The sequence below is a fragment of the Fonsecaea multimorphosa genome (assembly GCF_000836435.1).
Source record: "Fonsecaea multimorphosa CBS 102226 unplaced genomic scaffold supercont1.27, whole genome shotgun sequence".
NCBI classification, from domain to species: Eukaryota; Fungi; Ascomycota; class Eurotiomycetes; order Chaetothyriales; family Herpotrichiellaceae; genus Fonsecaea; species Fonsecaea multimorphosa.
Genome location: NW_015971661.1, coordinates 236,844 through 264,677, shown reverse-complemented (window position 1 = coordinate 264,677; position 27,834 = coordinate 236,844). Strand labels below are relative to the sequence as shown.

General features: G+C 52.8%; 13 protein-coding genes across 13 annotated transcripts; 9 read left to right on the top strand and 4 right to left on the bottom strand.

The window, feature by feature from the left end:
- Nucleotides 1–701: 701 nt before the first annotated feature.
- Z520_10020 (malate synthase, glyoxysomal) lies at nt 702–2,455 on the top strand (the record flags this gene model as incomplete). The annotated part of the gene is made up of 3 exons (XM_016780514.1): nt 702–1,062; nt 1,125–2,334; nt 2,398–2,455. 3 exons carry the CDS (start codon nt 702–704, stop codon nt 2,453–2,455), a joined length of 1,629 nt encoding a protein of 542 aa, XP_016628433.1.
- A 706-nt stretch (nt 2,456–3,161) lies between these two features.
- Z520_10019 (uncharacterized protein) lies at nt 3,162–4,124 on the top strand (the record flags this gene model as incomplete). Its single annotated transcript, XM_016780513.1, has 1 exon — nt 3,162–4,124. One exon carries the CDS (start codon nt 3,162–3,164, stop codon nt 4,122–4,124), a length of 963 nt encoding a protein of 320 aa, XP_016628432.1.
- A 1,534-nt stretch (nt 4,125–5,658) lies between these two features.
- On the top strand, nt 5,659–6,537 carry Z520_10018 (uncharacterized protein; the record flags this gene model as incomplete). Its single annotated transcript, XM_016780512.1, has 1 exon — nt 5,659–6,537. One exon carries the CDS (start codon nt 5,659–5,661, stop codon nt 6,535–6,537), a length of 879 nt encoding a protein of 292 aa, XP_016628431.1.
- Nucleotides 6,538–6,892: 355 nt separating this feature from the next.
- Z520_10017 (uncharacterized protein) lies at nt 6,893–8,339 on the bottom strand (the record flags this gene model as incomplete). The annotated part of the gene is made up of 3 exons (XM_016780511.1): nt 6,893–7,593; nt 7,643–8,258; nt 8,322–8,339. The coding sequence occupies 3 exons, from the start codon at nt 8,337–8,339 to the stop codon at nt 6,893–6,895; spliced, it is 1,335 nt and encodes a 444-aa protein (XP_016628430.1).
- A 415-nt stretch (nt 8,340–8,754) lies between these two features.
- Nucleotides 8,755–10,815, top strand: Z520_10016 (uncharacterized protein; the record flags this gene model as incomplete). Its single annotated transcript, XM_016780510.1, has 2 exons — nt 8,755–8,970; nt 9,025–10,815. The coding sequence occupies 2 exons, from the start codon at nt 8,755–8,757 to the stop codon at nt 10,813–10,815; spliced, it is 2,007 nt and encodes a 668-aa protein (XP_016628429.1).
- Nucleotides 10,816–11,068: 253 nt separating this feature from the next.
- Nucleotides 11,069–12,586, bottom strand: Z520_10015 (uncharacterized protein; the record flags this gene model as incomplete). The annotated part of the gene is made up of 1 exon (XM_016780509.1): nt 11,069–12,586. The coding sequence occupies one exon, from the start codon at nt 12,584–12,586 to the stop codon at nt 11,069–11,071; it is 1,518 nt and encodes a 505-aa protein (XP_016628428.1).
- A 476-nt stretch (nt 12,587–13,062) lies between these two features.
- On the top strand, nt 13,063–14,136 carry Z520_10014 (uncharacterized protein; the record flags this gene model as incomplete). Its single annotated transcript, XM_016780508.1, has 1 exon — nt 13,063–14,136. One exon carries the CDS (start codon nt 13,063–13,065, stop codon nt 14,134–14,136), a length of 1,074 nt encoding a protein of 357 aa, XP_016628427.1.
- Nucleotides 14,137–15,135: 999 nt separating this feature from the next.
- On the top strand, nt 15,136–16,382 carry Z520_10013 (uncharacterized protein; the record flags this gene model as incomplete). The annotated part of the gene is made up of 2 exons (XM_016780507.1): nt 15,136–15,522; nt 15,573–16,382. 2 exons carry the CDS (start codon nt 15,136–15,138, stop codon nt 16,380–16,382), a joined length of 1,197 nt encoding a protein of 398 aa, XP_016628426.1.
- Nucleotides 16,383–16,764: 382 nt separating this feature from the next.
- On the top strand, nt 16,765–18,603 carry Z520_10012 (uncharacterized protein; the record flags this gene model as incomplete). The annotated part of the gene is made up of 1 exon (XM_016780506.1): nt 16,765–18,603. The coding sequence occupies one exon, from the start codon at nt 16,765–16,767 to the stop codon at nt 18,601–18,603; it is 1,839 nt and encodes a 612-aa protein (XP_016628425.1).
- A 291-nt stretch (nt 18,604–18,894) lies between these two features.
- On the bottom strand, nt 18,895–19,188 carry Z520_10011 (uncharacterized protein; the record flags this gene model as incomplete). Its single annotated transcript, XM_016780505.1, has 2 exons — nt 18,895–18,962; nt 19,029–19,188. The coding sequence occupies 2 exons, from the start codon at nt 19,186–19,188 to the stop codon at nt 18,895–18,897; spliced, it is 228 nt and encodes a 75-aa protein (XP_016628424.1).
- Nucleotides 19,189–19,885: 697 nt separating this feature from the next.
- On the top strand, nt 19,886–21,901 carry Z520_10010 (uncharacterized protein; the record flags this gene model as incomplete). The annotated part of the gene is made up of 2 exons (XM_016780504.1): nt 19,886–21,767; nt 21,870–21,901. 2 exons carry the CDS (start codon nt 19,886–19,888, stop codon nt 21,899–21,901), a joined length of 1,914 nt encoding a protein of 637 aa, XP_016628423.1.
- Nucleotides 21,902–22,801: 900 nt separating this feature from the next.
- Nucleotides 22,802–24,571, bottom strand: Z520_10009 (uncharacterized protein; the record flags this gene model as incomplete). The annotated part of the gene is made up of 1 exon (XM_016780503.1): nt 22,802–24,571. The coding sequence occupies one exon, from the start codon at nt 24,569–24,571 to the stop codon at nt 22,802–22,804; it is 1,770 nt and encodes a 589-aa protein (XP_016628422.1).
- A 365-nt stretch (nt 24,572–24,936) lies between these two features.
- Nucleotides 24,937–26,658, top strand: Z520_10008 (uncharacterized protein; the record flags this gene model as incomplete). Its single annotated transcript, XM_016780502.1, has 1 exon — nt 24,937–26,658. One exon carries the CDS (start codon nt 24,937–24,939, stop codon nt 26,656–26,658), a length of 1,722 nt encoding a protein of 573 aa, XP_016628421.1.
- Between the last annotated feature and the right edge of the window lie 1,176 nt (nt 26,659–27,834).

Below are 27,834 nucleotides of genomic sequence, written 5' to 3'. Positions count from 1 at the left end.
TCGGGGATTCTGCTCAGCGTATCGGATGAATTCGCGCCACTGCTGGTACATAACCGCAGGGCACAAGAAAACCAGACGAACCTCGGCACTTCAAAGGCTCTGGTGGGATGATGGCGTCGGAACACATGTGCATCTTGGTTGCTCCAAGGCTTCTGGCAACGTGGGAACAGCGTGCGACGGTGTAATGGGCATCCTGTCACCATCGATAACATGATGGCAAAGACTTCCGAAAATTTCAAAAGGATCTTCAAGCCATAAGGGCAACAGAGAGACAGATAGACAGCCGGAGGAAAGGGAAAACAAAAGCCCAGCCAAAGGGTGACGCCTTTACCCCACACAAGACCAAATGATTTTGTCGTCGACTGATTCTTGTAGCTGATCTTACCCACATGCCCCGGTTCCGAAGGCCAAAGGAGTCTCATTCCTGGGCTTTGGCTGGATGGGCGGAACCCACTGGAAGCTTAGTGATTGGGCTGCATCTCTAGGAACCTGCTCGGACCTCTCAACGGGCACATCTCCTCCCGGACAAGTCGTCGACAAGGTGCCTCTAACGATTTCGGGCATTGCGCTGCTCTGGCTGCTCTGACGTATAGTATTATATCAACCTCCCCCAGCTCTTGCCTCGGTGGCCGCCCTCTGACCAACTCAGTTCCTCTTCCTCGCTTTCATTCTCCTCGCAGAAATCCGACCTATCCGCCAAAATGGCCAGCATCGAAAGCATCAATGAAGGAGTCGCCATCAATGGCGCCGTCAAGGACTCGTACCGCAAGATCCTTACGCCCGAGGCCACTGCCTTCCTCGCTCTCCTCCATCGCACCTTCAACGGCACCCGCAAAGCTCTGCTCCAACGACGAGTGATCCGTCAACAGGAGCTTGACAAGGGCAATTTGCCAGATTTCCTCCCCGAGACCAAGCACATTCGCGACAATGACGCCTGGAAAGGTGCTCCTCCGGCTCCCGGCCTTATCGACCGCCGCGTTGAGATCACCGGACCAACGGACCGGAAAATGGTTGTCAATGCTTTGAACAGCAATGTGTGGACTTACATGGCTGACTTTGAGGGTGAGATATTTGACAGATACCTGCTGAAATCCGCAGCTGCTGACTCGTTCTGCCTGTAACAGATGCCCAAGCTCCCACCTGGGACAATCAGGTCTCCGGCCAGGTTAACCTCTACGATGCCATCCGGAAGCAAGTCGATTTCAAGCAAGGGGAAAAGGAATACAAATTACGTACAGATCGCGTATTGCCAACGCTCATAGCTCGCCCCAGGGGGTTCCATTTGGAAGAGAAGCATTTCACTGTCGACGGCGAGCCCATCTCCGGTTCCTTGTTCGACTTCGGCCTGTACTTCTTCCACAACGCCTTTGAGCTGGTCAAGCGTGGCACAGGGCCATACTTTTACCTTCCTAAGATGGAGTCCCATCTCGAGGCGAGACTCTGGAACGATGTTTTCAACCTATCTCAAGACTACATCGGCATGCAACGAGGCACGATCCGCGGAACCGTCCTTATCGAGACAATCACCGCCGCCTTTGAAATGGACGAGATCATCTACGAGCTCCGTGACCACTCAGCTGGTCTGAATTGCGGCCGTTGGGATTACATCTTCTCGGTCATCAAGAAATTCCGCCAAAACCCCAACTTTGTCCTCCCAGACCGATCCGCTGTCACCATGACTGTGCCTTTCATGGACGCTTATGTCCGTTTGCTGATTAAGACCTGCCATCGCCGCGGCGTCCACGCCATGGGTGGTATGGCCGCTCAGATCCCCATCAAAGACAACCCGGAGGCCAATGACAAGGCCATGGAGAACGTCCGACAGGACAAGTTGCGCGAAGTTCGGGCTGGCCATGACGGGACCTGGGTTGCTCACCCTGCACTAGCAGTCATTGCCTCTGAGGTGTTCAACAAGCACATGCCTACCCCCAACCAGCTCTACAAGCGCCGTGAAGAGGTTTATGTCACCAAGAACGACCTTCTCAACATGAACATGCCTGGAACCGTGACGGAAGACGGCATCCGAAAGAACCTCAACATTGGTCTTGGATACATGGAGGGCTGGCTCCGCGGCGTGGGCTGCGTGCCGATCAATTACCTCATGGAGGACGCTGCCACGGCCGAAGTCTCACGTTCGCAGTTGTGGCAGTGGGTTAAGCACGGAGTCAAGACTGCCGAGGGCCATACTGTCGACAAGGCTTACGCTCTTCGATTGCTGAGGGAGCAGGCAGAAGAACTGGCGTCCAAGGCGCCGAAGGGCAACAAGTACCAGCTTGCGGCCCGATATTTCGAGAGCCAGGTGACTGGCGAAGATTATGCCGACTTCTTGACAAGGTATGTCCCATTTGTCTTTCTAGCTTCCGAGTTGTACGTCATGACTAATACTTTTGTTCTCAGTCTCCTGTACAACGAGATCACCACTGTGGGATCGTCCCAGCCTGTGGCCAAATTGTAAGCCATGTGATGACTGGACAGTAAAAGACGGGAGTTGGATAGGAAACTCAGCCCGGCAGAGAGAAAACAAGGGGCGAAGTCAGCGTCGACTTGATCTGGCTTTGGCACGGAGCGATCAAGAGAAGCGGACAGTGTACAGAAGTCAAATGCAGACCAAAAAGGGTCGAATTCCTTACTGCGCCAGAGTGCCAGTCAAATGTATGCCTTTATGTAGTATGCAAATAGTTTATGTGAAAAGGACTAGCAATGAATTTTGACAAGCAGTGAGATGAGATCAAGTGTAAATTTGGAGCTCAACATGGCTCGCCCCAAGATGACCCGAAGCTTGGTGCCCCTCACCATCGTTCAGCCACCGGCGCAATACACCGGCGTCCCGACCACCTTTCTCCAAAATATGGAGAGATCTGGATCACTGTAGGTATAATATAACAGTATCTGACGGCAGGAACCCCGTGACTGTGTTCTTGATGAACGTTGTTGGTTTTGAAAATCACACTGCTTGAAAAATAATATATCTGTGAGTCCAAGAGACCGAGTTTAATCTCTACAGGGACCATTAAGACCAAGCCAAAAACCCATCCATTTGCTCTCGACAAACCAACACCGAAGTCCAGGTGGACAGGAAGACACAGAGACGAGGACAGGATACTCGGTTCACAGTTGAAAACGACAGGAGCCTCCGACAACACACTGTTCGCTTTTTCAAGATGAAGATCCTCATCACCGGGGCAGGCGGCTTCCTGGGCCAATTCCTCGCCCGCGAACTGCTCTCCAACCCGGACAACAAAGTCGTCCTCACAGATATCATCGACGTGCCCGTGCCCAAGGGGGCCCAGAACCCGCAAAACGCGACCTGCGTCAAAGCGGACCTGCTGAAAGACCGCAGCGTGGTCACGCCGGACCTGGACGCGGCATATATCTTCCACGGCATCATGTCTGCGGGCTCCGAGGCAAACTTCGATCTCGGCATGAGCGTCAATCTAGAGTCGACGAGGTTGCTTCTCGAAACGATCCGAAAAGTTCGGCCGGGCTTGAGAGTCATCTACTCGTCCAGCGGCGCCGTCTACGGCCGGCCGTTGCCAGAGGTGATCACAGAAGACGTCCTCCCCACGCCGGAAGGGTCCTACGGCGCCGCCAAGTTCATGTGCGAGATCCTCATCAACGACATGACCCGTCGAGGCTACATTGACGCATTCATCATCCGATTCCCTACCATTACTGTCCGACCTGGGAAGCCCGCTCCGGCTGCTTCGGCGTTCATTTCGGGCATCATTCGCGAGCCCCTGGCGGGCAAGGAGTGTGTTTTGCCAGTCAAGGACCGATCCTTTCCCAGCCACGTGTGCTCGCCAAAGACTTTGATCACCAATCTCATCTACACGCTCACCTTACCCTCGGATGCTCTGCCGAGTCACAAGCGCGTGGTGAACGCGCCGGGACACGTTGTCACGATCCAGGACATGCTCGACGCGCTGGCCAAAGTCGGAGGCGAGGATAAGCTAAAGTATGTCAAGGAGGAACATGACGAGCCCATTGCCAAGATTCTATACACGTGGGCGGTCAAGTACGACAACTCGTTGGCGTACAAGCTGGGCATGAAGAAGCCGGATAGCTTTGAACAGTCGGTGCGCGAGTACATGGAGTATATGGAGGAGCAGGAAAGGTTGTCCTAGGGATGAAGAGGGAAGAAGGAAGAACGGGGATCTGAGGCTGAGATGATACAAGGAGGACCGTAGGAGGATGGAGAAACCAGGCTTGCAAAAGGATGTAGTTAAAACGTATGCATGCACATATTGTGTGTTTGAAGAGAACCCGTCATCTCACAACTCTCAGTTCACAACATATGGTATACCGTACCTATTCTTCTTTTCTTCCGCTCTCAAATCTTACCGCTGACCTTCGACCCCTATCTGCAAAGTCTTCTAGAAGTCCAAATCCATTCTCAGGAGGCTGCACGAAGCGACGCTGTGATGCGCGACCCTCACCCGCCCTCTGTCTCACGTCTGTGTCTCGCCGCCTGGCTAGGAGCAAGGTGCACACTCAACCGACCCGGTTGCCACGCATATGGATCCATCCCAGTATTGCGGGCAACTGTATACCTGCCGAGACTGCCTAGTAATAATATCCGCCCCTTTCATGGTTCCATCGGCGTCGAAGCCGGTCTTGGCCGATCGAGCGCCCTGCCAGTGTCCTGTTCTGCGAGCTAAGCGGGCGACGTGGGGGATCTCAGTGTCTTCACGGACAGGCAGAGGAGGGGGAACTGGCCCTGGAAGTATCAGGCTCTTACGCCCTATTCTACAGATCTAATAGAAAAGGAATGAATACCTAGTACTGGGTAAAAGAAAGAAGCCCCTTAGGTTGTCTATGCCATGTAATACGTACTTGGTACCACGTACCTAGAAAAATAAGGGTCAGAATTGCCCCGCGCCAATATTTTGTCCGCCGCCCTCGCGCCATGCCAGTGCAATGCAGTGGTGGTTTTGGCTGGGCGCCCTCTCCCCCCGCATGCGGAGAAAACACCGAAAAAGCGAACATCATTCTTCCATCACAGAAATCCATTGGGAAATAAAACAACCCAACGGTGTGTGGGTGGATTGGTTTTTAATTAGTTTTTTGGAAACTCTTTGCCCCCCCATAACGGCATGTTGCCGACCTGACTTGGGATAATACCGAAAACCAAAAAAGAGCAGAAACCCGCGTGGGTTGATCTAGGGGTTTCGTGGTTGGGAAAACAGGGCTTTTTCGGCAATTGCAAAGAGAGAGAGAGAGAGAGAGAGAGAGAGAGAGAGAGAATCTTCAATCGATCAAGCAGAAACGGGCTTTTTTTGCTAATCATCGCGGAAAGCAAAGAACAGACCTTGCACCTCTCCATTCTTAAATCTCTTTTTTTCTCTTCTTCTTTCTTTGGGGGTGAAACTTTCCTACCTAGTACTACTGCCCATCGCTGCTACTAGAACGAGAATCACCTGCGCTTGTTGGGAAGAGATCAAGAACCCTCTCTAGCACAGACCAGAAAAAGGAACAGAACTGCTACTGCGGCACTGGAGAAGCAACCGTTAGAAACGACGTGCATTTACATTGGAAATCGAGGTCCCCTGTGCTGAGAGACGCAAGCCAGGCGAGTCCAAAAAGCGATTCACACCCCTCCCGTCTAATTGCACAACCTCCTCTCACCTCCTCGGTCCTTCAACACGAGAAACGAGAAAAATGCCGGACCTCTCACAAAACATCTCGGTGCGGATCCTCAAGGCCGCCGAGGCCGGACGGTACGGCGTGCCGGGCGTCGTGTGCTACAACCTCGAGGCCATCATGGCGTGCCGGAAAGCGGCCGAGGCCAAGAACTCTCCCTGCCAGATCTTGTTGTTTCCCTGGGCCCAGGAGTACGCCGACGACAACATGGTGAACCTGGCGGCGGACGTGTGCCGATCCGCCAAGGTGCCCATGAGCCTGCACCTGGACCACGCGCAGAGCGAGGAGGCCATCAAGCGGGCGGCGCAGACGGGCAAGTTTGACAGCATCATGGTCGACATGTCGCACTACGAGAAAGAAGAAAACCTGAGCCGCACGACCGAGCTGGTCCGGTACTGCCACGACCTGGGCATCGCGACCGAGGCCGAACCGGGCAGGATCAACGGCGGCGAGGCCGGGGTGCAAGACACGGGCGATCTCGAGGGCATCCTGACCACGCCCGAAGAGGCTCTGCAGTTCATCAACACGGGGATCGACTTCCTGGCCCCCGCCATCGGCAACGTGCATGGGCCCTATAACGGCGTCGAGAACATCAAGCTCGACTTCCCCCGCCTGGCCTCGATCCAGAAGGCCTCGCGCGGCAAAGTCACCCTCGTCATGCACGGCACCAACGAGTTCACCGCCGACATCTTCAAGCAGTGCGTCGACGCCGGCATGACCCGCCTAAACGTCAACCAGATCGTCCTGTGGAAGTACGAGGAGTACGCCCGCCAAAAGGCCGGCAGGACCCCGCTCACCGAATTCATGGAGGACGGCACCAAGCTGATCCAGGAGAGGATCGAATGGATGATGGACGCCGTGGGGAGCACCGGTAAAGCTGGAGATGTCAAGTTATGAGAGACGAGCGACAGAATGGAGTGCCTTCGGACGGATGTAGGGGAAGTGGCCAGATGGGAAACGCGATCCATATAACTCAGTATAGGATGGTCGGATGGTAAAGGTCCTGGCAATATGGTCCGAATCATAAAGCATCTTCGCCTTCAAAGTTTCCATTGTTTGATCAGTAAAATGCATTTGGATCAGACCAGGTTGGATCGGATTGGATCAGTTCTATCATTTCATCATGGCAGTGGGCACTCCGCCCTTCGATCTGATGTGGGATCGGTCAAAAACGCTTCTCATTTCGATGCTCTCTCCAAAAAACAGCCGTATTGGACCTTATCGCCCTCAATTCGACGTAAGCCTACATGATTCACTTCGACTCTGCTCCAGGAGTTTCCTTTGTCGCTCCAGGTGTCGCATCCTTAATCTGTGCCTCTTCGCCACTGGTTTTCTTGTCGTCCTTCTTGACGTCTGTCTCGTCGTCCTTTAATGTAATTACCTTGGCATCTTTCTCCTCGTCGCTGTCGCCCAAGCTAAATGGGTCGTTTTCCGCAACAGGGCTCGGGTCGATACTTTGCAGGGGCTGCCATTTGCTCGATTTTGTCGTCGACGCTGCCGCCGGTTTCGGCGACGCGTTATACATGTCCCTGATCTCTTCCGGTGGGCCGTCTTGGAAGGACACCTTCCGATTCGTGCCGGGCGACGGTCGACGATCTGGTCCCTGGACGCCCGCGGGACGGAAAAGGTTCGGATTAGCCAGAGGCCGGCTCGATGTACGTGGCGGCGCTTCACCGTCACGGAGCTCTAGCTTGGAAAAGTCATCACCAATAGGTTGCATATCGGCATCGTAGCGTTGGAGGTCTGCACTGCGACGCATTTCGGCACTTCGGCGACCCGTGAATGGCGATTGTGCAGACGGCCGGGCAGGGAGAGGTGGTTGACCTTGTGTAAACTCTGCATCATCTTCTTCGCCATCGATCTTCTTCTTGAATGCGCTGATCCAGCTGTTCACGGTCTTCTGCGTTTCCATGAAGCCCTTCCTGATATTGTCACGGATCTCCGGTAGATCGTCTGTTACGATGTAAGCATGTGTCAAAATTGCGAATGAGCGCGGACTAACCATCAATAAAGCTCCGCCACGGGACATCATCAGGGTTCGGGCTTGCCCCTGGTCGACCTACTCTTGATCCTGGCAAGTTTTCATTGAATCTTCCCCCAGAGTCCCGACGCCTTGGTTGCTGTCTGTCGAAACCGGCACCGTTATTGTATTCCTGAGCCAGCTGTCTAGCGTAAAGCTCATCTGCTTCTAGTTGGCTAAGCTTCGCAGGTGTGGGAGATTGTTGCCGGGCGGGACGAGGAGGTTTGGCCGGGGGTAAGGGTTCTGGTTCTCGCTGTGATTCAGGGTCTGTCATCCCAAGGAGGGCATTGAATGCGGGCTCAATCTCTCCTCGGCTTGCCGTGAGAACAGCTCGAATAACGCTGGTCTCGATCGTAGGAAAAGCCTCTTTCAAAGTGAGCTCTGCCTGTTCTCGCGGAGACATTGGTCGCGGGGGTTTTGGTGGTGGAGCAGCTTCGTCTTTGGGAGGAGGTTTGGGCTGCGAATACAAATCTGTCTTGCATGCTGCAGTCGTCTCGATGGTGCCGGTCTCTTGGTCGCTGTCGAAATCCAGGGGCCGAGCAGTAGTTGGAGATTCGGGAGGTCCATCGGACGGTTTCAGTGGTGAGACAGGCGACGGCTGCGCAGTGTTAGGAAACATCACAGATCACGGACGAAACAAGAGCTGGTATATATCTCTTACCGGATTGTTGCTGGCCATGCTGAGGGATGGAATTGATCTTCTGTAGTTGTGACTTTAGATGGATTTTCCCACGGAGCAGGGAGTGAATGCTAGGTATTGTCTCACTGGCAGGCAGCTCAGTAAATCAAGACCTGAGACGACACATGTGTCTGAGGAGCAACTGGCACCCACCGGCGTGGGGTCGGAATTGCGCTTGCCTCGAAGCTGTGCCGCCGGTGCTGGTGACTTGGCAGTGGCTTAGATGACGTAATTGTGGCGTCACTCCCAATTCGGGTCTATCTGTCTGTGGCGGTGCAAGCATCAATTCTTGCCGGCTTAACGGCAGCCCGTGTTTCGTCGCCATAAATCAAAAGCTGCCTCGCTGGACAGTTGAGGCAGACATGATTCGTTGGGGAGCTGCCACTGGTCATGATCTCTCAAGCCCGTCACCACCATGTCGGATTTTGATTTGTCCTTCATCCCGGCATTGTACACGCCCCCAGCTCTACTACCCATCTCCAGACACAGAGCCAGTCTACTTTACACCATTGAAACACATCAGGTCACTGTGCTAGTAGGTCAGACAGGCAGTGGGAAAACAACTCAACTACCTCAATATCTGGAACAGGCAGGATGGTGCTCCAGAGGAAAATGTATAGCGGTCACGCAGGTTGGTACATTGAGTCTTTCGACCGATCCAGAGTGTGTTGACCAGCGCCTGTAGCCCAGAAGAGTCGCCGTCACCACTGTGGCCACGCGAGTCGCCGAAGAGATGAGATGCCAAGTGGGTGAACAGGTTGGCTATTCAATACGTTTCGAAGATGTCACATCCGCCAAAACCAGAATCAAATTTCTGACCGACGGCATGCTGTTGCGAGAAGCCTTGGTCGATCCGTTGTTCACGAGATATTCCGTCATCGTGATCGACGAAGCTCATGAACGGTCACTCAGCTCTGACATTTTGCTTGGTCTACTGAAGAAGGTCAAGAAGCGACGCCCAGAATTGAGGATCATCGTCAGCAGTGCCACCCTCGAAGCCGAACGCTTTGCTGATTTCTTTACGGATCATGACGCTCCTGACAGTGAGCAACAATGTCGAATCGTCAGTATCGAAGGTCGGACATATCCCGTGGATATTCTCTATCTCGATCAACCGACCGACGACTATCTGGAGAAAGCCGTACAGACAGCCTTCACAATCCATCAACAGGAGCCGCCTGGTGACATTCTTGTGTTCTTGACGGGTAGAGAAGAAATCGAAAGAGCCACACAGAAGCTCTCGGAACTAATATCAACACTACCCCCGCAAGCACAAGCTCTCCAGCCTCTCCCGCTTTATGCCGGCCTCAGCACAGAAGATCAAATGTACGTCTTCTCCGAAGCGGCGGAGAATACCCGTAAAGTCATCCTTGCTACGAATATCGCAGAAGCATCCGTCACCATTTCAGGTATCGTGTACGTCGTTGATTGCGGATTCGTCAAACTCCGAGCGTTCAATCCAAACACAAACATCGAGACATTGACCCCCTTTCCCACGTCCAAAGCCTCGGCGACCCAACGAGCTGGCCGCGCAGGACGAACCCGACCGGGCAAATGTTTCCGGCTCTATACACAGCAATCCTATTCATCGCTCCCCGCCACAACAACCCCGGAGATCCAACGGTCGAATCTCGCCCCCGTGGTCCTCCAACTGAAAGCACTCGGCATCGATAATATTGTCCGTTTCGACTTTCTGTCACCACCGCCCTCGCAACTCCTCATCCGCGCATTCGACCTGCTCTATTCCCTGGGCGCGGTGGACGACTATGCGAAGCTCACTTCACCGTTGGGAACACGCATGGCCGAGCTTAGCGCCATTCCACCCATGATGGCTAAATGTCTCCTTGCTTCCTCCTCGCCACAATTCGACTGTCAGAACGAGATGCTCACCCTCGCGGCCATGACCTCGTTACAAGGCAACGTGTGGTTCCATCACAGCGGGGAGAAACGGGCCATGGACTCGTCACGACGGAAATTCGCTGCCGAGGAAGGCGATCAACTCACGCTACTGAATGTTTATCGCGCGTTTGTGGCCAAGGGGAAGAAGGAGGCGAGATGGTGTCACGAGAACCATCTCAATTTCAAGTCCATGCAAAGAGCTGTGAGCATTCGGAATCAGCTGAGGAGATATCTGGAGAGGTTGGGCGTCAAAGTGGACGACTCAGACTCACAGGTAGCAGCCACGTCTGCCAACACCCAAGGAAAGGACAAGACCAGCAATATCTTGAGGTGCCTGGTGACGGGCTACTTCTCGCAGGCCGCAAAGATGCAGCCTGATGGGACGTTCAAATCCGTGTCGGGAAACGTCACCATGCACGCCCATCCGACTTCCCTCCTGTTCAATCGGAAAGCAGAATATGTGGTCTTTCATGAGTTGTTGGAGACCGGAGAAAAAGTATACATCAAGGACATTTCAAAGGTAGAGAAGGCCTGGCTTGTGGAGTTTGGAGGAGGTTATTACAATCTCAAGAGTTGATACTTTGCTAGTGCTGTTTGATCGTTGTGGACAAAGACATGTCTTCATCAGCCACTTGGGCATTGTGCATACAGACGTCCTTTCTTGTGCCAGTGATCCTGGACCGTGAGAGGAGTATTTTTTAATTGCACTCAATACCTGACCATTAGCAGGGTCCGAACCTCCGTTTTTTTTATCGTATCAACGCCTTGCAGCCACAGCCGACATCATATCTTATGGGGTATCAAAAGTTCATCAACAGTCGTGGGTATCATTATTCGGATTCATAATCCGGAATTGGTTCCCTCTGTGTAAACTCCCACGCCTCCAACTCCTCAGCCAGACCCCGTTCCTTGCGTTTCTTCAGCTTGGATGGCCCCTCTTTGCAGACGTCGCACGCAAAGTGACACTCGGCAACGCTACTCTTGTCCCCGAAATACCGAGAGACCAGTGTATGGCGACAGAAGTCGGTGTTCTCGCAGAACTCGATGATGCTGCGGAGCGACTCGAACCTTGACTCGGTCTTGGCCTTGCTCTTGTCCTTGGCTGCCTCACATCTTGCGCGATACTCACACCGCTCTTTGTCTTCTCGGGTGTACATGATTATGCTTGATGCGGCCTTGTTGTCCCGTCCGGCTCGTCCTGACTCTTGCGTGAACGATTCCATGCCCCTCGGAAGACCGTAGTGGATCACGAACCGGATGGTGGGGACGTCGATACCCATGCCAAAGGCTGTGGTGGCACAGATGATGTTGAACGAGTTCGTCACACTTTGGTCGTCGTCGACTTGTAGTAGATGAGGGTCCGAAGTGGCATATCTGAGAAACGTTCTCTGCACTCTCTCCCTGTTTTTTGTGTCTAACCCGGCGTGGTAAGCGCTTGCTCGGATCCCGCAAGTGGTCAGATCTGAAGCAAGATCATCTGCTGTAGCACGAAGCGGTACATAGATAATGCCCGTGATTGGGGAAACAGCGGCTGTTGGAAGCTGCTCTTTCCGATGTCTGAGCAGCATTAGCCGCCTCTGATACATGAAATTCAATTTCGACAGAAGGTATGGAAACATGTCATCGTTTGGATCCTTGGGGTGACATTCTGAGAAGTATTGAACTTCGTAATGAATGTTTGGTCGCGCGGTAGAAGTAGAGAAGCATTTGGTCTTGTCAGGATCAAGACCAAGGTATGTGAAAATGTCCTCTCGCACTTGTTTGGTCGCAGTGGCGGTTACTGCTATTATGGGCACCGTGGGACAGGTGAGGTTGGTCTTGAGCCATACCAGGCTTTTATAGCACGGACGGAAATCGTGGCCCCATTCACTGATACAATGTGCCTCGTCCACCGCAATTCGCACCAGCTGACCCTGGCGGTGGATTTTCATGATGAGTTTCCGGAATCGGTCCTGTGCGCAAAGCTCCGGGGTGACGTAGAGAAGTTTGGTTTCTGGATGTCCGCAAAGGAGATCTGTCTCAATTCTGACCTTTTCAGACCATTCAGTTTTGCCATTGATACACTCGACAGCGATACCCAAGGACTTGGCTGCTTGGACCTGGTTGTCCATCAATGCCAGGAGGGGTGAGATAACCACAGTAACCCCAAGGGACACAACTGCTGGAAGCTGGTAGCATAGTGATTTGCCGAAGGATGTGGCTGCGCAGAGAAACACATCATGTCCACCAACAACGGCGGTAATGATCTCTTCCTGGAGTGGCCGGAACGAGGCCTTGCCAAAGACGCGTCTCAAGGTAAAGCGCAGATCTGTGATACTTGCGGTCCGTTTTAGTGGTCCTCGTGGCATATCGCCCTCGAAGGGCATTCGGCGCCGTCAGTAAGAGATTTCGGTGGTCTGAGACACACATACCTATCTCTGAAGGTAGTGGTGGCGGTGCTGTGAAGGTCAAGTTCGGACATATCGACGCGTCAAGCGCTGCCGTCGAGGCCACGGATGCGTGGAGATGACGCCTTGTGCTTAAATAGTCCACAGTAGCCAGCCGCCTATTCACGTGATCAGTGTGAAGAAGTGTACGGCGGAGCAACAACCGCCGTTGCTTCGCCGCCAAGTGGCCCGCCGAGCCGCTTGAACTTGGCGTTGGGCGCCTGACAATGGAGGCCTCCTTGTACCTAGGCCTCGTTGGAGCGGTTTGTCCATCGTTGACGCCATTGAATGCCGCCACTGACGGACTCCCTCTCCATCATCCCTCTTTATGATGACTGGATAGGTACCTAGGTAGGTATGTTCAACAGTGACCAAGGCTGACTGCCACAATAGACGAAATGGTAGTCAAGGACATCGAGCGACAGGAGACGCTACGGGCGCATTTCGCCTCGGCCTCGCCATGGCGACCCATCATGACATCGCTGAACGGTGACAACTCATGGCTGCTATCTTTCCCCCGCCCAGAGCCAGAGCGTGCATCGACCGGGAAATGTTACTATCATATTCTGTTCGAACCCTGGCTCAATGGACCTACGAGCCTTTTCAGCTCTTGGTTCATTCACCTCGCTCACCCTCAATCACCAGCATTTGCAGGTCCCGAAACCGTGAATGCTTGGGTGCGTCAGATCGAGACTGAGGCGGCCGCTGTTGCTGGCCTCTCTAAGCAGGCAGGAAGCAAAAACGGAGGTGAAAAGGAAAGGCCCGAAGTCGACGCCATCCTCCTAGGCTTCCATTACCTAGACCATTTGCATCAGCCGACGCTTCTCCAGTTCGACCCGAGGATCCCCGTTATCGCGACGCCCGAAGCCAGGGCAGTCCTCGAGCCCTGGGACCATTTCAAAACTGTACTGACAATCCCGAGCCTTGACCCCATGGCCAAGTCCTGGAGGTCAGACGCAGCTCACCCCGGAGATCCGTTTCCATCGTGGCTCGCACCAGTTCGTCTCTTGGGCCACCACGAGCTCAACTACGTCACGGCGCTTGTCTGGACGCATGCGACCAGCGATGGCGGCGACGTACACGAAGCGATCCTGCAAACCCCGCACGGTACGAAGCTGGACGTCGGACCGCTCCAGGCCTTCCTCGACTCAGAACCTAGGGCGGAAAACCTGGCGCTCCTTCATGGGCTCAAGGAGAGTCGGGCGATGGGGAGCATGAACACCTTCGGGGCCGCGGGTGGACTAGCACTGTACCGCAAGATCGGCGGAGCCAAATACTGGTTACAGACTCACCATGCAGCCCTCGTGTATTCGGGCATCATGATGCGCCTTTTGTGGGTTCATGATACGCCGAAGACGATTCAATGGGCGTTGGAAAAGGAGGCACAGGAATCGGGCAACGACGTGGAACATAAGGGCGGGAGGCCAAATGTCATCGAAGTGGATAATGGAGGTTGTTTCGTGCTGGCGTAGTATTATCTGTGGTGACCAGCTCGAGCGTTTTCGGGCGTGTGTTCCAGCCCTTTTGCTGAGATGCATTTGTGGGATGATACCTAGGTACCTTTGTTATTTAAATACCTCCTTGCCTCCTCGTCTCTTGTATTGTGCCCAGAAGCTCAAATCCCCGATTGGCTCGCACAATCATCTCTTCTCGGTCTAGTCGACAGCCACGAAAACCGCAAGGCGAACCAGGCGTTTTCCCCTTCGGACCACCCGCTGTCGATGTCAACCTCTATTCTCGAAAGGAATGAGGTCCGCCAGGACACCTTGCCAGGACACGTCTCATTCGTGTAGCAGGACTAGGGTTGACAAGTATTTCCACCGACGAATGCTGCCTAGCACCCCACCTCTTTCTTTTCGCAAAATGCTCCAATTTCTCCCAAGTGCATCTACTGTACATTGACGACCGCAGTATCTCCTTCACAATTCTCACTGCGACCATCACAGCAAGACCCAAATACGTCTTTTGCAAGTCGGCCTGGGACTACAAGCAGACACCCCATGGTTGGAATTGCCAGAGCTCGTGGCTGTGGGACCTGCAGGAAGCGGAAGATAGCGGTAATCCAAGCCATTTTTCTTAGTACCGACGAGGAGTGCGTCGCTGATACCCATCACCAATAGTGTGGGCTGGAACGGCCTTCCTGTGCTCAGTGCATTAAATCGAACAGGATATGCACTGGATACCGCAAATACCCCATTTTCATCGCTCATCAGCCACCGAAGGGCGACGATTCGAAGCAATCGCGGCATGAGGAATCCACCCCTGATTCGACAATACCTCCCCACGAAAGTCAGCAAACCCTTGGAGATTGCAATGGAGTGAAAAGTGATTCAGCATCATGTGGTCTGCATCTCGACCCAACCCAATCTCTCATTCGATTGGGAGCACAAGTCAACGCCAATCCAGCTCTTCGACAGCGCCTTTTGGCTTTATACCTGGATAACCATCTATCAAGGAACAGGCTTGGGCCCATGCAACAAAGAGTGTGGCTGATACAAATTCCCCAACTTCCTGATCTCACCCCAGCGTTAGAGGTTTCGATGATGGCATTGGCTGTCGCCAAGCTGGGCGAAGTCTATCATGATGACGGCCTTATTCACGAGAGCTTGAAGCTTTACCGCGAGGCTCTGCATGAAGTCCAATTGGCCCTGTGGGATCGAGACATGATGCTCCACGATCAAACTCTTACTGCCTGTGTGGCTCTGGGCATGTATGAGATGAGTCAATGTCCGAATCAGTCCAAACATGGATATATCAGTCATACACTCGGCTGCCAAAAGCTGATCCAACTGCGCGGTCCAGAGGCACACATGGATGGGTTGGGACATTCGGTTTTTGTGCATTTCAGGATCCAAGGCGTGAGTTATCTGTGACAAAGACCCAGTGGCGATCAGCTGATCAAAGTCAGATTCTTTACTCGTTAGACCTGTCCCAGCCTTCCTTCTTAGGAGAGCGGCTGTGGCAAGAGGTGCCCTGGCAAATCAGACCGAAAACTCCGTATGATCGGATTTACGACTTCCTCGCCTGCGCACCAGAGCTCCACAGACAGGGCGAGATGCTCGAGCATATGGACCCTTGCGGCAAGTTGCAGCTTGCGACGGAGATGATTTGGAAATGCTGGAAGCTGGATGCCGAGTTACAGTCTGTTTATGATTGTATGGAGAAGAGCCACGACGGACCACTCTATTGGCCAGAATTGGCGAGAGATAAAAGTCTCGATCTTGGGTCGACAGACGGCATGCTATTTCCAGTGGCATTCCATTTCCCCAATCTCTCCATCGCCAACACTGTCATCATTTACTGGGGAGTACAGGCTATATTGTGGCAAGGCCTGTGGCTGCTCTACGGGGTTTTGGCGGAAATCCAGAAAATTCAGATGGATCCAGCAAAGGCCGGAGGCTTCGGTCAAGAAGACGCGGATGGTCATAACAAATCTTCGGGAAATACAGTGGGCAACATCTGTCACTTCCCACCATTAGAACATCGGGCAGACTTTGCCGCGCCCTGTCGCAACATACTTCAGTCCGTTGAATACAGCCTGCAAGACGACATGTTCGATCAAGGGCCAAAATGTATTGCGGCTCCGTTGAGGATGGCGGTAGAGACTCTGCTGCCCTACCCACAGTACAAGCGAGAGGTGGCTTGGGGAGAGAGGGCGATAGAGAAAGTGCAAGAGCGATCTCTCCGTCTACTCATATACTACATCCCCAGAAGATAGCTGTCCACCTGAAATGGTATATTGAGCCGCCCCTTTCCATCCAGCTACCGACCTTGGTACCTAGGTAGGCAAGTAGGTAGGTACGTGTGACTGGCCATATTATGGTTGGGCTCAGCCTCGCGCGGTGTGGATACAGCCTCGCGACTAACCCCATGCCGCCAAGGCCAGCCTGGCCTCAGCCTACTAAGTACCTAGTGACTGGCACCCACGGCTTCAGCCTCGATCTCAACTCTCTTCGTAGGTCTGCTCCACCGAGGACCTTCTTATATTTCACCCTTCCAAGGCCTTTATCTTCCTTCTGTACAGTCCTCACTCGGCTAGATTTGTCATTCTACACCGATCTGAATTTGCCCTCCTTCCCAGACACGCGCAAAACGCAGTCATGGCTTCAGAGCCCGGACCCCTCATGGAGTTTCTAGGCCAGGTCGCTTACCATTATGAAAGTATGCGACCACTTCTGCCGACATACATGCATCTTCTCGTGTCGGCCATTTTCCCCATCTACACGGCCGCTCACGCTTCGTTGTCTAGACCACCGTCGGCGGCATCCAAGAAATCGAAGAAACCCGCCAAAGACGAAGCTGAAGAAAGCGATGACGAGGATGCCCACACGAGAATCGAAAGCCTGACCCCTTCTGACGCGATACTATTTCCCATCTTGGCCGGTATCACACTGGCATCGCTCTACTTTATTCTCAAGTGGCTCCGAGATCCCGCTTGGCTCAACTGGGCCTTGGGCATTTACTTCTCACAGATCGGCTTGTTCTTTGCGATGAAGTTCTTGAAAGATGGCTTCTCTGTGATGCGGTCTTTCGTGCTTCCAAACGAGTATTCTCGTTCAGGAATGCTGTGGAAGGTGGACCAGCAGCAACAGTGTTTTAAGACAGAGAACGGGTTGCGCAACGGCTCACCGTTTCCGGGGATGGTCGGGCAAATTCCTCTTCCCTCGTCACTTGCACCACTTGTGTGGGATCTACGTGCGATACTGTACACCAAGGCCCGCCTTGAATTCCACGTCCACGAATTGATTACCGTCAAGACGTTGGTCGAGATTCTTGACCTCATCAGTCTCGTGCTCTCCGGTGTCATCGTGTACATCCACACGTTCGTCTCGAAGCCATGGTTCCTTACCAACATCCTTGGTTTCTCTTTCTGCTACGGCTCTTTGCAGTACATGACACCCACAACCGCCTGGACTGGCACCCTTGTGCTGAGCGCCCTCTTCTTCTACGACATCTATTTTGTCTTCTTCACCCCGATGATGGTCACTGTGGCGACAAAATTGGACGTACCGATCAAGTTGCTCTTTCCTCGTCCCGATGGTTGCGTGTTCCCTGTAGGTGCGCCCGAGGGGTCGCCGGCCATGGAAGAGTACTTACAGTGTCTGGCGAAGAAAAGAACAATGGCGATGCTAGGGTTGGGGGATATTGTTGTGCCAGGGATGATGTTGGCCTTTGCTTTGAGGTTTGACTTGTACTTGTTTTATCTTCGACAAGTCAAGAAAGGACAGCAAACGGATGGAGATACATCGAAGCCGACATACACTAGCGCGACAGGATGCTGGGGAGAACGGTTTTGGACCGCTTCGAAGCTGTGGTCCAAGGAGATGAAGGCCAAGCGGTTTCCCAAAACCTATCTTCGCGCCACTACATTAGGATACCTTGCTGGAATGATCGTGACAGTGGTTGTGATGCAGGTTGCACAACATGCGCAGCCCGCATTGCTCTACCTTGTTCCTGGGGTCCTGCTGTCGTTCTGGGGCACTGCCCTGGTCAAGGGGGATTTGAAGGAGCTTTGGCGTTACAATGAGAGCCCGGAAATTGATGACAAGAAAGCTAAGGAGGCAAAAGAGGACAAGGGGTTATTGGCGTCCACCCGCAAGGATACTATTGATGACAATGCTGCCACTAACGGTGCAATAACCAGCGAGGATGAGGGCGCAGACCCTGCCAAAACGCAGGAGACTAAATCTGCGAACGAAACCCAGGCGGCTGCTAAGAAAGATTCCGAAAAGGCCTGCCGACGTCTGATCCATTTTTCAATCACATTACCTGATCCGATTCACGAGGCAGCATCGACCTCGCTCAAGTCGGTAACCGGTGATGACAGGTCGGAAAGAGCCGTGGCGGCCCAAGACACCGCGGAGAATCAAGACTCGGGCAGAAGTTCGGAGCGAAAAGATGATGGTGAACCACCCGGCAAGCGTGCCAGGAAATCATGATGAGATCAAGGGATACCACAGACTTTCCGAAAACAAATCATTCAATGCATGGCGCTGGACCTGATACGGTGTGTGGCTTCGGATGGAAAGCATGGAGGCATAGCGGTATAGCGGCTTAGTTCGGCGCCAGCACAGGGCAATAGCAGAGACGTCCTCGTGTCTCAATGATTTATTCCATTCCTATGAGAGGGCCCTGAGTGTGTTCTTTTCCATTCACCCATTCTTTTACGTTTACCTTTACCATGGTGGATCGTGTTCGTGCCTCTCGTTGCTGATGCAGAGTTTATCTGTTCATTCTTTGTTCATCTTTTGTGCCTGAGCCTTCAATTCCTCCTTGCTCTTTGTCTCAGCAGGAATGCCTACCAGGAGGGACCAGGTCAGCTCTCTCAATCATCTCACAGCGACAGAACAGGTGATGTACTCACTGTCGGAGATCTGAGGGCCTTTGCCCTGATGATGATGAGCTTGTGCCTTTTGCTGGTCCTGGTGGATGGGGTGATCAGATGCGGTGGAATCGCTGGACTCTTTGGCGACCTGGTCAAAGACGTGAGAGTCGGTGTTTTCTTCGCTTGGGTGGACAGGCATTTTGACAAGTTTGTGGATGATGACAGGTTCTTCCAAAAACTGGTCTAGGATGAGGAGAGCACAGAGGGTTCAAGAGGCTTATATAGCTGTGATATTGAGTGGTTGCGTGACCATGACACTGCTCGACTGTCAGGCTCCTCCGTCTGCAGTGTGCAACTTCTGCACGGTGGCGATGACGTCTATGATGTGGGGTGCTGCAAAAGGAGAGAAGCATCAGTGACGGAAGCAGGCCGAGCTCAGCCAATTGCAGGGTGCCGGGGCCAAGCAAGAGGCCTTGACGGCTCGACGGCAAACAGGGGCGACCTAGGGCACGTTTAGGGTGGGTGCTAGGTGACACCAGGGACGACCTCTTAACTAAAAGCCTTGGGGCTTGGGGTGTCCGCGGGTGTGACCCCGCAACGACTGCCCGAGCTGCCCTAGTGAGATTGATCCGAGCCGGAATGCCACGCGGCTCAGCCTTTCTCTTCTCGTCTCCGCCTTACAACAGACTCCAGAGAGCACTTTGTGACTTTGGGAATTGCCTGCGCCGTTTATTGATCACCTCTCTATACTTCCATGTCAGTCTGTTATCCTCGACTCAACCTGAGCTGTTTCTGTTTAGCTCGACTTTCCTGCGCAGAGGCAGGTCACTCCCTTTTTCAACTCTCGGTTTCTCCTTTTGTGGACTGCGAGCACTATCACTCGCTCTCGCTGCGAGATGCCGTCCATCCTCTCCGACGCTGACAAGGAGACGGTGAAGAGGACTGTGCCCAAAGCCTCCAACAAGATCCAGGCCGTTGCTGTCGCTCGTCTCTATGTCTCTCTCCCCAACAGCAACCGATGGACCTATACTGGTCTTCAAGGCGCCGCTGTCCTCTCCAACGACCTGGTGGGAAATACCTTCTGGATCAAGCTCGTCGATATCTCTCCCGCAAACCGAGGCGTGATATGGGATCAAGAAATATACGACACCTTTCAATACAACCAGGATCGCACATTCTTCCATTCCTTCGAACTCGAACAATGTCTCGCCGGTTTATCCTTTGTCGACGAGAAAGAGGCCCGACAATTCAAGAAAAAGATGGACGAGCGCGAGAAAAACGCCAGCAAACATACAAAAGCCCAGCCTTTCGCATCTGCCGCTGGAGGAGGCCAGATCCACGTTCCCGGAGGCTCTCATAAACACCACAGTCGAGTTAGCAACCTGTTCCGTGGTCACCGGCATAGCTCTGCATCACAACAGCCACCACTTGCCCCCCAGCCGATTTACAGCACGGGGCTTGCCCCGGCAAGCTACCCCCGGGGCAATGCAGACACAATCGATCTTGCCGATCCAAGCTTGAGGCCGATCTTGGATGAATTGGTACAAATGGGCATCACCGAAGATCAGATTGCCCAAAACGTCGACTTTATCAAGCGTTATGTGCAAGAAAAGCAGGCAGAAGGAACCGGCTATGGAACTGGTTCGGCCATACCGACAGTGACCGCTACCGAGACGAGATCAAGGGCACCGCCGCCACCGCCGCCTCCGTCAGCGCCCCCGTCGAGAATTAGCCCTGAAAATACTGGCTCCTCGAGCCGGAGAGGCCCTCCTCCAGCGCCTCCGCCGTCAAGAAGACCTGTGGGCGGGCGAGCACCTTCACCTCCTCGTTCAAGCCCTCCTCCACCAGCAAGGACGCCTTCACCTCCCCCCTCAGCAAGTCCCCAGCCTAGATTCCGCGCTCCTCCACCTATCGCCGATGCGGGCAAGTTTGCTGTTAAAGAAGGTCCAGCACTTCACCCATCTGGCCGAGCTCGAGCTTCTTCAGGCTCCCTTGCAAATCCAGGTCCTCCGCCTCCGCCTCGTCCCCCGAAAACCCCGATTGAGGAGGAACAGCCCCAGGGTGGTTTGTTTAGAGTCCCGCCACCATTTACGGGGGAACGCAAGTCTTCTGCGCCCCCACCTCCGCCGAGTCGTGGACCTGTTCCTCCGCCGCCACCTAGTCGTGAGACACCAACTCCTTATGCTGGGCCACCACCCCCATTACCGCCCAAAGCAGGACAAACGCCGTCGCATTCTGCGTTGTTCATTCCTCAACCTCCGCCGCCTCCACCAGCGCGCAATAATGCACCTCCTTTGCCGCCTCCGAATACTCGAGCAGTCCCTCCTCCGCCTACAGGTGCTGTTCCGCCACCTCCTCCCCCACCACCACCTATGCCCTCTTCTTCCGGTCCGCCTCCACCGCCTCCGATGCCTTCCTTTGGCGGCCCTCCCCCACCTCCTCCCATGCCGTCCTCTGGCGGGCCTCCACCGCCTCCTCCTATGCCCAGCTCTTCTGGACCTGCTCCTCCTCTTCCTCAAGCAGGAGGCGATGGCCGTGACTCGCTCCTGGCGGCCATCCGCGGCACAGGTGGGAAAGCTGGTGGTGGGCTACGCAAGGTCAAGGACAGCGACAAGCGCGACCGTAGTGCGGCCTTGGTCCCAGGCTCAGAGAGTAGTGCTCCTCCACCGCCTCCAGGAGCTCCGGGATCTCCCTCCACACCAGCAGGGGATCAAGGTGGTCTAGCTGGGGCATTGGCGGCAGCGTTGAGCCAGAGGAAGAAGAAAGTTAGTGGCAGCGGTAAGTTTGCCCTTGTTTGCCTTCCTTGAAAGTCCAACACCCTCTCAAGATAACTTGTTTTTCCCGTCACCCGATCCATGGATGCTGACTTTGATGGAACAGATGACGAGAAGGATGACGATGACGATTGGTGATCCATCCTCAGTTCTCCGAGAGTGCGAATACACTTGTAGCCTATGCGAATGCTCTCTTGCAACATTTCAGGATTGGAAATGGGGAATTGTGGTGGTGGTGGCGGTGGTGGATGAACGTTGGACATAGCTGGCGTGGGTGTATGCGAAATCCTCGATAGACACAAACAAGGAACCTTCCGGCGATTGTAAAGAGCAAACAATCGAGGAGCCGGCCGATGCTATAGTACTGCCCTGATTACGCACCAGCGGGCAGCGGTTGGAGAAACAGGACAAAAAAGCACGGGCATACCGTGGCTGCTTACCTAGGTACCTATGTACCCAGAAAAGAGCGTTCGAAGTTGCCAGTGACCAGAGCAAGCATAGCCATGGGAAACAAAGTTTTGTCCCATACAATATCCCGTTTACCAAAACTTATGGTTCGATGTATTAAGGCACGAATAGACATGCTCCCGCGTTCGGACGCAACCACATACTAGGTATATAATTATACCTAGGTATTTATATGCACTGGGGTACAGAAATATAATATGCACAGCGAGTTCTGCTTTAGATGTCCATACAAACCACCACTCACCACTCACCACTCACCACTCGCTCAAGAGATGAAATGAGATGGATTCGTCTTATATGTCCCGCGCAGTTATCAGAGATACGGAGTTGCCTTGGTCTTTTATGAAAACCCTGCCAACACCGGACCAGTCTATCATGTGCCTCCCGAAATACAGCTGTCCCGATACATGGATGAATGCAAGAAACCGCTGCCCTCTCAGTCCTCGCTTGAACGCTCAAAGGAGATGAGACCAGCCATCTATATGCCAAAAAGAAGATGAAACCCATCGCATATCGTCACATATATTCTACAGAGCCACGGGAGAGGACAGCTTTGCATCACTTCCTCTTCTATGCCTTCATTTGCTCCTTGGTCATCAGACCTTTCTCCCTCTTTGCGTCAGCCTTCATCTTAGCCTCAACGTTGTCGACGTCCTCGTGGATCGTCATGCCAGGGGCATTCGATCCCGCGTTGGCGTTCGCGTCCGTGTTGCTGTTAAAGACTCCACCCTGCTGCTGTTGGTCGTCGTTTTCGGTATTGTTGAGTTTATGCATCCCCAACCCATCCATACCAGGCCAAAGCACACGGCCAGTCTGCGCATTCCCTCCCGCTTTCAGTCTGGCGTTTTTATGCGCTTGGCTCTCCACGGCTTCATTGCGCCAATTTCCTCGATTTCCTACCTTGCCGCCGCGGAAGCCCATGCTATGATCGAGTCCTTCGCCCCACATGCGCACCTTTTGCACTTTGCGCAATTTGCGCATGCCGTAGATGCAGATCAGCCAGGATAGGCCGAAACACACAACGCTGACTGAGCCAAAAGCCAAGTCCGACTCTTCGACAAAGTTCTTGAGGTTCATTCCATAAAGCCCGGCGATGAGGGTGCCACCGGCGAGACCGAGAGTGCCAATGCTGAACTTGATCTCGAGCAACATGAGCTGGTTGCGATTGGCATCTAGAATCGCCCGGACCACTTCTTCCGTGTTTCTGATGTTGCTAATTAGATTGCCCGAAATCTCAACAATTTCATCACAGATCTTGTGATAGGATTCGAGGAGCATTTCAACGTCTTGGTGGTCGTTTTCAGCGCGGGACTTGCCGGTGGCCTTTCTTTCAGTCAGATACATGGCAGATAGATCATCGTCCGCTTCAAGGAGATCCTCGATGGCATCTCGCACCAGTCTTGCCTTCTGCTCGAAGGTTCCCAGTTTCTTGGAATGTATGAGCAAGTGCCGTAGTTTGTCTCTGTCGATGTCTTCTTCAAGCTCTCTTAAGATATGCGTGACCGGGTCCCGGACCAGGGCAAATTCCGCTTCCAGTCCTGAAGTGACCGAGATGAGGACTGCTTCGAGAGCTCTCAATTCATACGGGAGGTTGAGGGAGCCATTTCTAGGGTCTGCTTTTTGTCGCAGCTTCCCTTCCAAGTCGTACATGAACAAGGACTGAGTATAAGAGTCTGTGCTTCCAAAAGCGTCGAAAACCAGAACTCGATCTGACTGGATGAGGACTCGGAGGTGGAGTAAATTAATCAGGATGGCCGAGGGACGGACGAGGATATGGGGAAGGACAGAGGAGTCGATCTTGCGGAGATCTCGAGGCAACAGCCCATATTTGGCGATAAGTTCCGATTTCTTGAACTCGCCTGATACCATTGTAACGGAGCCATTGGCGTCAAACTCGGTGCAACGGAGCTTCATCTCTGCACCGCTCGTGTTACGGGAAAGGGCGCGGGAGAGGTTGAAGAGCTGCGCCGACGTCTCGTCGTAGCCGTAGGGTGAGGATGTAGTTGGAGCATCTCGGGGGTGTTTTGAACGGGATGCAGCGACTCTATGACGGAGCCATCGTCGCCAAAAAGTTTGCTTGTGACTTTCTGTGCTTGCGCAACGAGACTGTGGAGGGTTCGGGGGGCTATATCTCGGAGGAGGAAGAGCTTTGCATTGCTCTCGTACAGGATGCCATTTGTCCTCAATTGAGGAGAGGCGCTTGCGAGGGGGAGTTGTAGATAGAGCTCGAGACGGCGTCCGAGGACGTGTTGTGAAGTGACTGGAGTTTGCGAAGAGCGAGTCTGATTGAAGTCGAAGATAGCGCAGAAGTCTTGGAGAAGGCGCAATGGGCGTCTTCATCGCCTGCGCCTCGGTACGCAGCTAATAGTATGTTAGCGAGCGCCAGGAGTCGAGCAAGACCGAAAGACTGATGCTGGAACTGTACGAGGTAGATTTGTCTGCGCTTCGATGCTTCATTCGTACGATGCGGAAAATTGTCACATTTTCGCGAATTTCTTGGCGGGTCAAGATCCGACGAAATTTACTCTAATTAAGCTATTAATACGTGCCGCTTTTAGAAGTCCATCTGCGATCAATTCCGGGCATTCAATTTGGGCATGACAAGCATATGTATTAATACCTACTTCCACTCTACTACAGTAGGTAGGTAGTTCTGCGTTCACGCCAATACCACCGCTACGTGATAAGGATTGGGATCAGCACTAATGGAGGATAACGAATTTAAATATACGCCACTGGAATCAGCTTCCCCAGAAATCAGAATACTGTCTGTAACAAGGTCTAGTGCGATTGAACTAGAGTGTCATCTTGAGCATACTTCTCTGGAGGACGATTCAACTTACGAAGCTCTTTCTTACACCTGGGGAGACCGCTCTGACATGTTATCGATCAAGCTCAACAATCGCCATTTCAAAGTTGGAAGAAATCTTGCAAGAGCTCTTGAACATTTATGCGAAGGAGGAAGAACCCTCAAAATCTGGGTTGACGCGGTCTGCATAAACCAGCAAGACGAAGCAGAGAAAAGCGTGCAAGTGAGTCAAATGAAGAAAATTTACGAGAAGGCGCAAAAAATCGTCATTTGGCTAGGACCAGAATCCGACGATAGCAGCTACGCGATAAATGTTATGAATAGCGTCGATCGACATTGGGCAACGCGAACCTCCCAGCTGGCGACACATAGCATGCCAGTACCAGCTATTAATGAAAGAGCTCTCCAAGCGATAATCCGGCTTCTCTGTCGCCCCTGGTGGCGCCGTGTATGGATCATCCAAGAAGCCACTTGTGCTAGTGACACCTACTTAAGGTGTGGCAAAGATCAGACAGAGTTCTGGAGAGTCGTGGCAGTGGTAAAATTTATAACGCAATACACAATCCAACATATCTTCAAACAAGATTTCAAGCACCTGGACATTGCACATTTCCTCAGAGTCATTGCTCTAGATCAGCTCAAGCTCACCGGGAGACGTTCAGGACATGGATCGAATCTTCTCGTGCTCCTCGATAACGCGCGAACGTGTGAAGCATCAGACCCGAGAGACAAGATTTTTGCATTATCAGGCTTGGCGGTCGATGCTCACAGAGAGGCTGGGGAACCGGACTACACCAAACCAATTGACGAAGTATACATGAAATTCACGTATGCCCTGATCACATCGGAGCGGACTTTAGATGTACTTGGTCACTGTCAGGCAGCTGCACGAACACCACAATCTTGGTCTAACTTCGACTTCCTTCCTTCATCTTTTCACCCCAAGTGCACTCTACCCTCCTGGACCGCCGACTGGACGTTGGGGCTGGAAGCTACACCGTTGATGAAGAATACAATACCCTACGAGGCTCTCTCCAATAAGGTATACAAAGCAAGTGATAATTATGCTCCGTCGGTCAAGCTTGCTGATGGCCTGCGAACCTTGTTTGTACGAGGTGTGGTAGTCGATACAGTCTTAAAGCTCGGTGAAGCGTTTGACCTTCCATTCAACCCATCGATATTAGGCAAGTGGCATTCCTGGGCTGAAACAGAGCTTGGGAAAGTATATCACCGAAACGAGACTACGCATGAAGCTTTCCTCCGCACGCTTGTTGCTGACACACGTGTAGAAAGGGGCCGATGTCTGCGTGATTCTGCTGCACCTTGGCCTGTTCAAAACAAGCAAGACGGCAAGGAATCTTTTATTTCCAGTAGCCTTATCAATCATGCGGTCAATTCTAGAGGGTTCTTTCTCTCGGGACAAGGCTATATGGGGTTGGCTCGTTACGATGTGATGAAAGGGGACAAAATTTGTATACTTCATGGTGGACAAATTCCCTTTATCTTACGACAAGACGGGAGATATCACTTGTTCAAGGGAGAATGTTATGTTCATGGGTTAATGGACGGAGAAGGCATGAGACACCCATGGGTTTGGCAAGACTTTGCCCTGCGTTGATCATATATAAGTACTGTCGTACCAGGGCATGGCATTACGGCAACAGTATCAATAAGGGAGAGCTCGTCGAGACATCTAACACTGAACAGTGGACAGAGTCCGCAAGGCCTTGGGTATGCATGCGGATACGGAGCTTCGAGATATCATCATGAAAGCATCGAGGAGGAGAGCAATGGCATTCAGTTGAGCTAGGATTTGTGCGTTCAGAATGCTACTTGTTATTTGTTAGTTCCACCGAGTTGTCCAAACAGGCGTGATTAATGGTTCTGCCCCATCTGTAGAACCAAAAGACATCTACATGAGATATATACCAGCAAAGGAGCTTGCTGGAAGGAATGAAATGGCAGCAACAACAGCGTTACTGTTGCTTATCAACAGGAAAATGCAGGCGACAGTGTGCCAGCCCAGCTGAAATAAAATAAGCGGATCCTGTGTGCTGGACAGCGAGGGATAGTGCCGATACTGTTTACTTTTGGTGGAATCCATGTCCTAGCCCGGACTACGAATATTCAGTTTGCCACGAGCATGCTCAACGAAGGTGCAGAAAAAGACTATAGACTGGTCAGAAAGATATCCACAGCCTCGCTCGGCAGGAAGAGAAAGGCCAATCCAGGCATGAAACAGCAAAGAAAGGGATTGAATAGCCGCATCATGTTTCATACAGCTAGGTAGATCCTAAGCCCAGAATTGAGTGGTGTAACTACGTGTGATTTGGTCGAGATAAGATGCCCAGAAATGGGACTTATTTCTGAGCAGAAGGCACTAATTTCTTCGAGAATCGAGATAATTGGTTCCCTTGCTGACACTTTCCTAGGATTCCATTCGTCTTAGGACATGAATTTCCTATATTGGAAGCCATGCTGAATCGCATCGATACGGAGGAGGTTCAGCACATCCGTAAACTCACTCATATCGCCTGCCCTTCTCCAGATACACCGGATATCTCATTGGCGATTCTGATCCCGGTGCCATTTCACCAAGACCTTGCTCTTCCTGGATGCGGAGTGCGACTCTCATTGATGGTGGCGGTCGTGGCACAAGACTCGGACCGCACACATATCACTCAGACGCTGTGCCCGGTACTCGTCCTGCGAAATAAAGCGCGGGGGAGGATCGCAGTCTTCGAGCATGCTGCATACCCAATCATACGAGCCAGGAGGCAAGGAGAATGGGTTG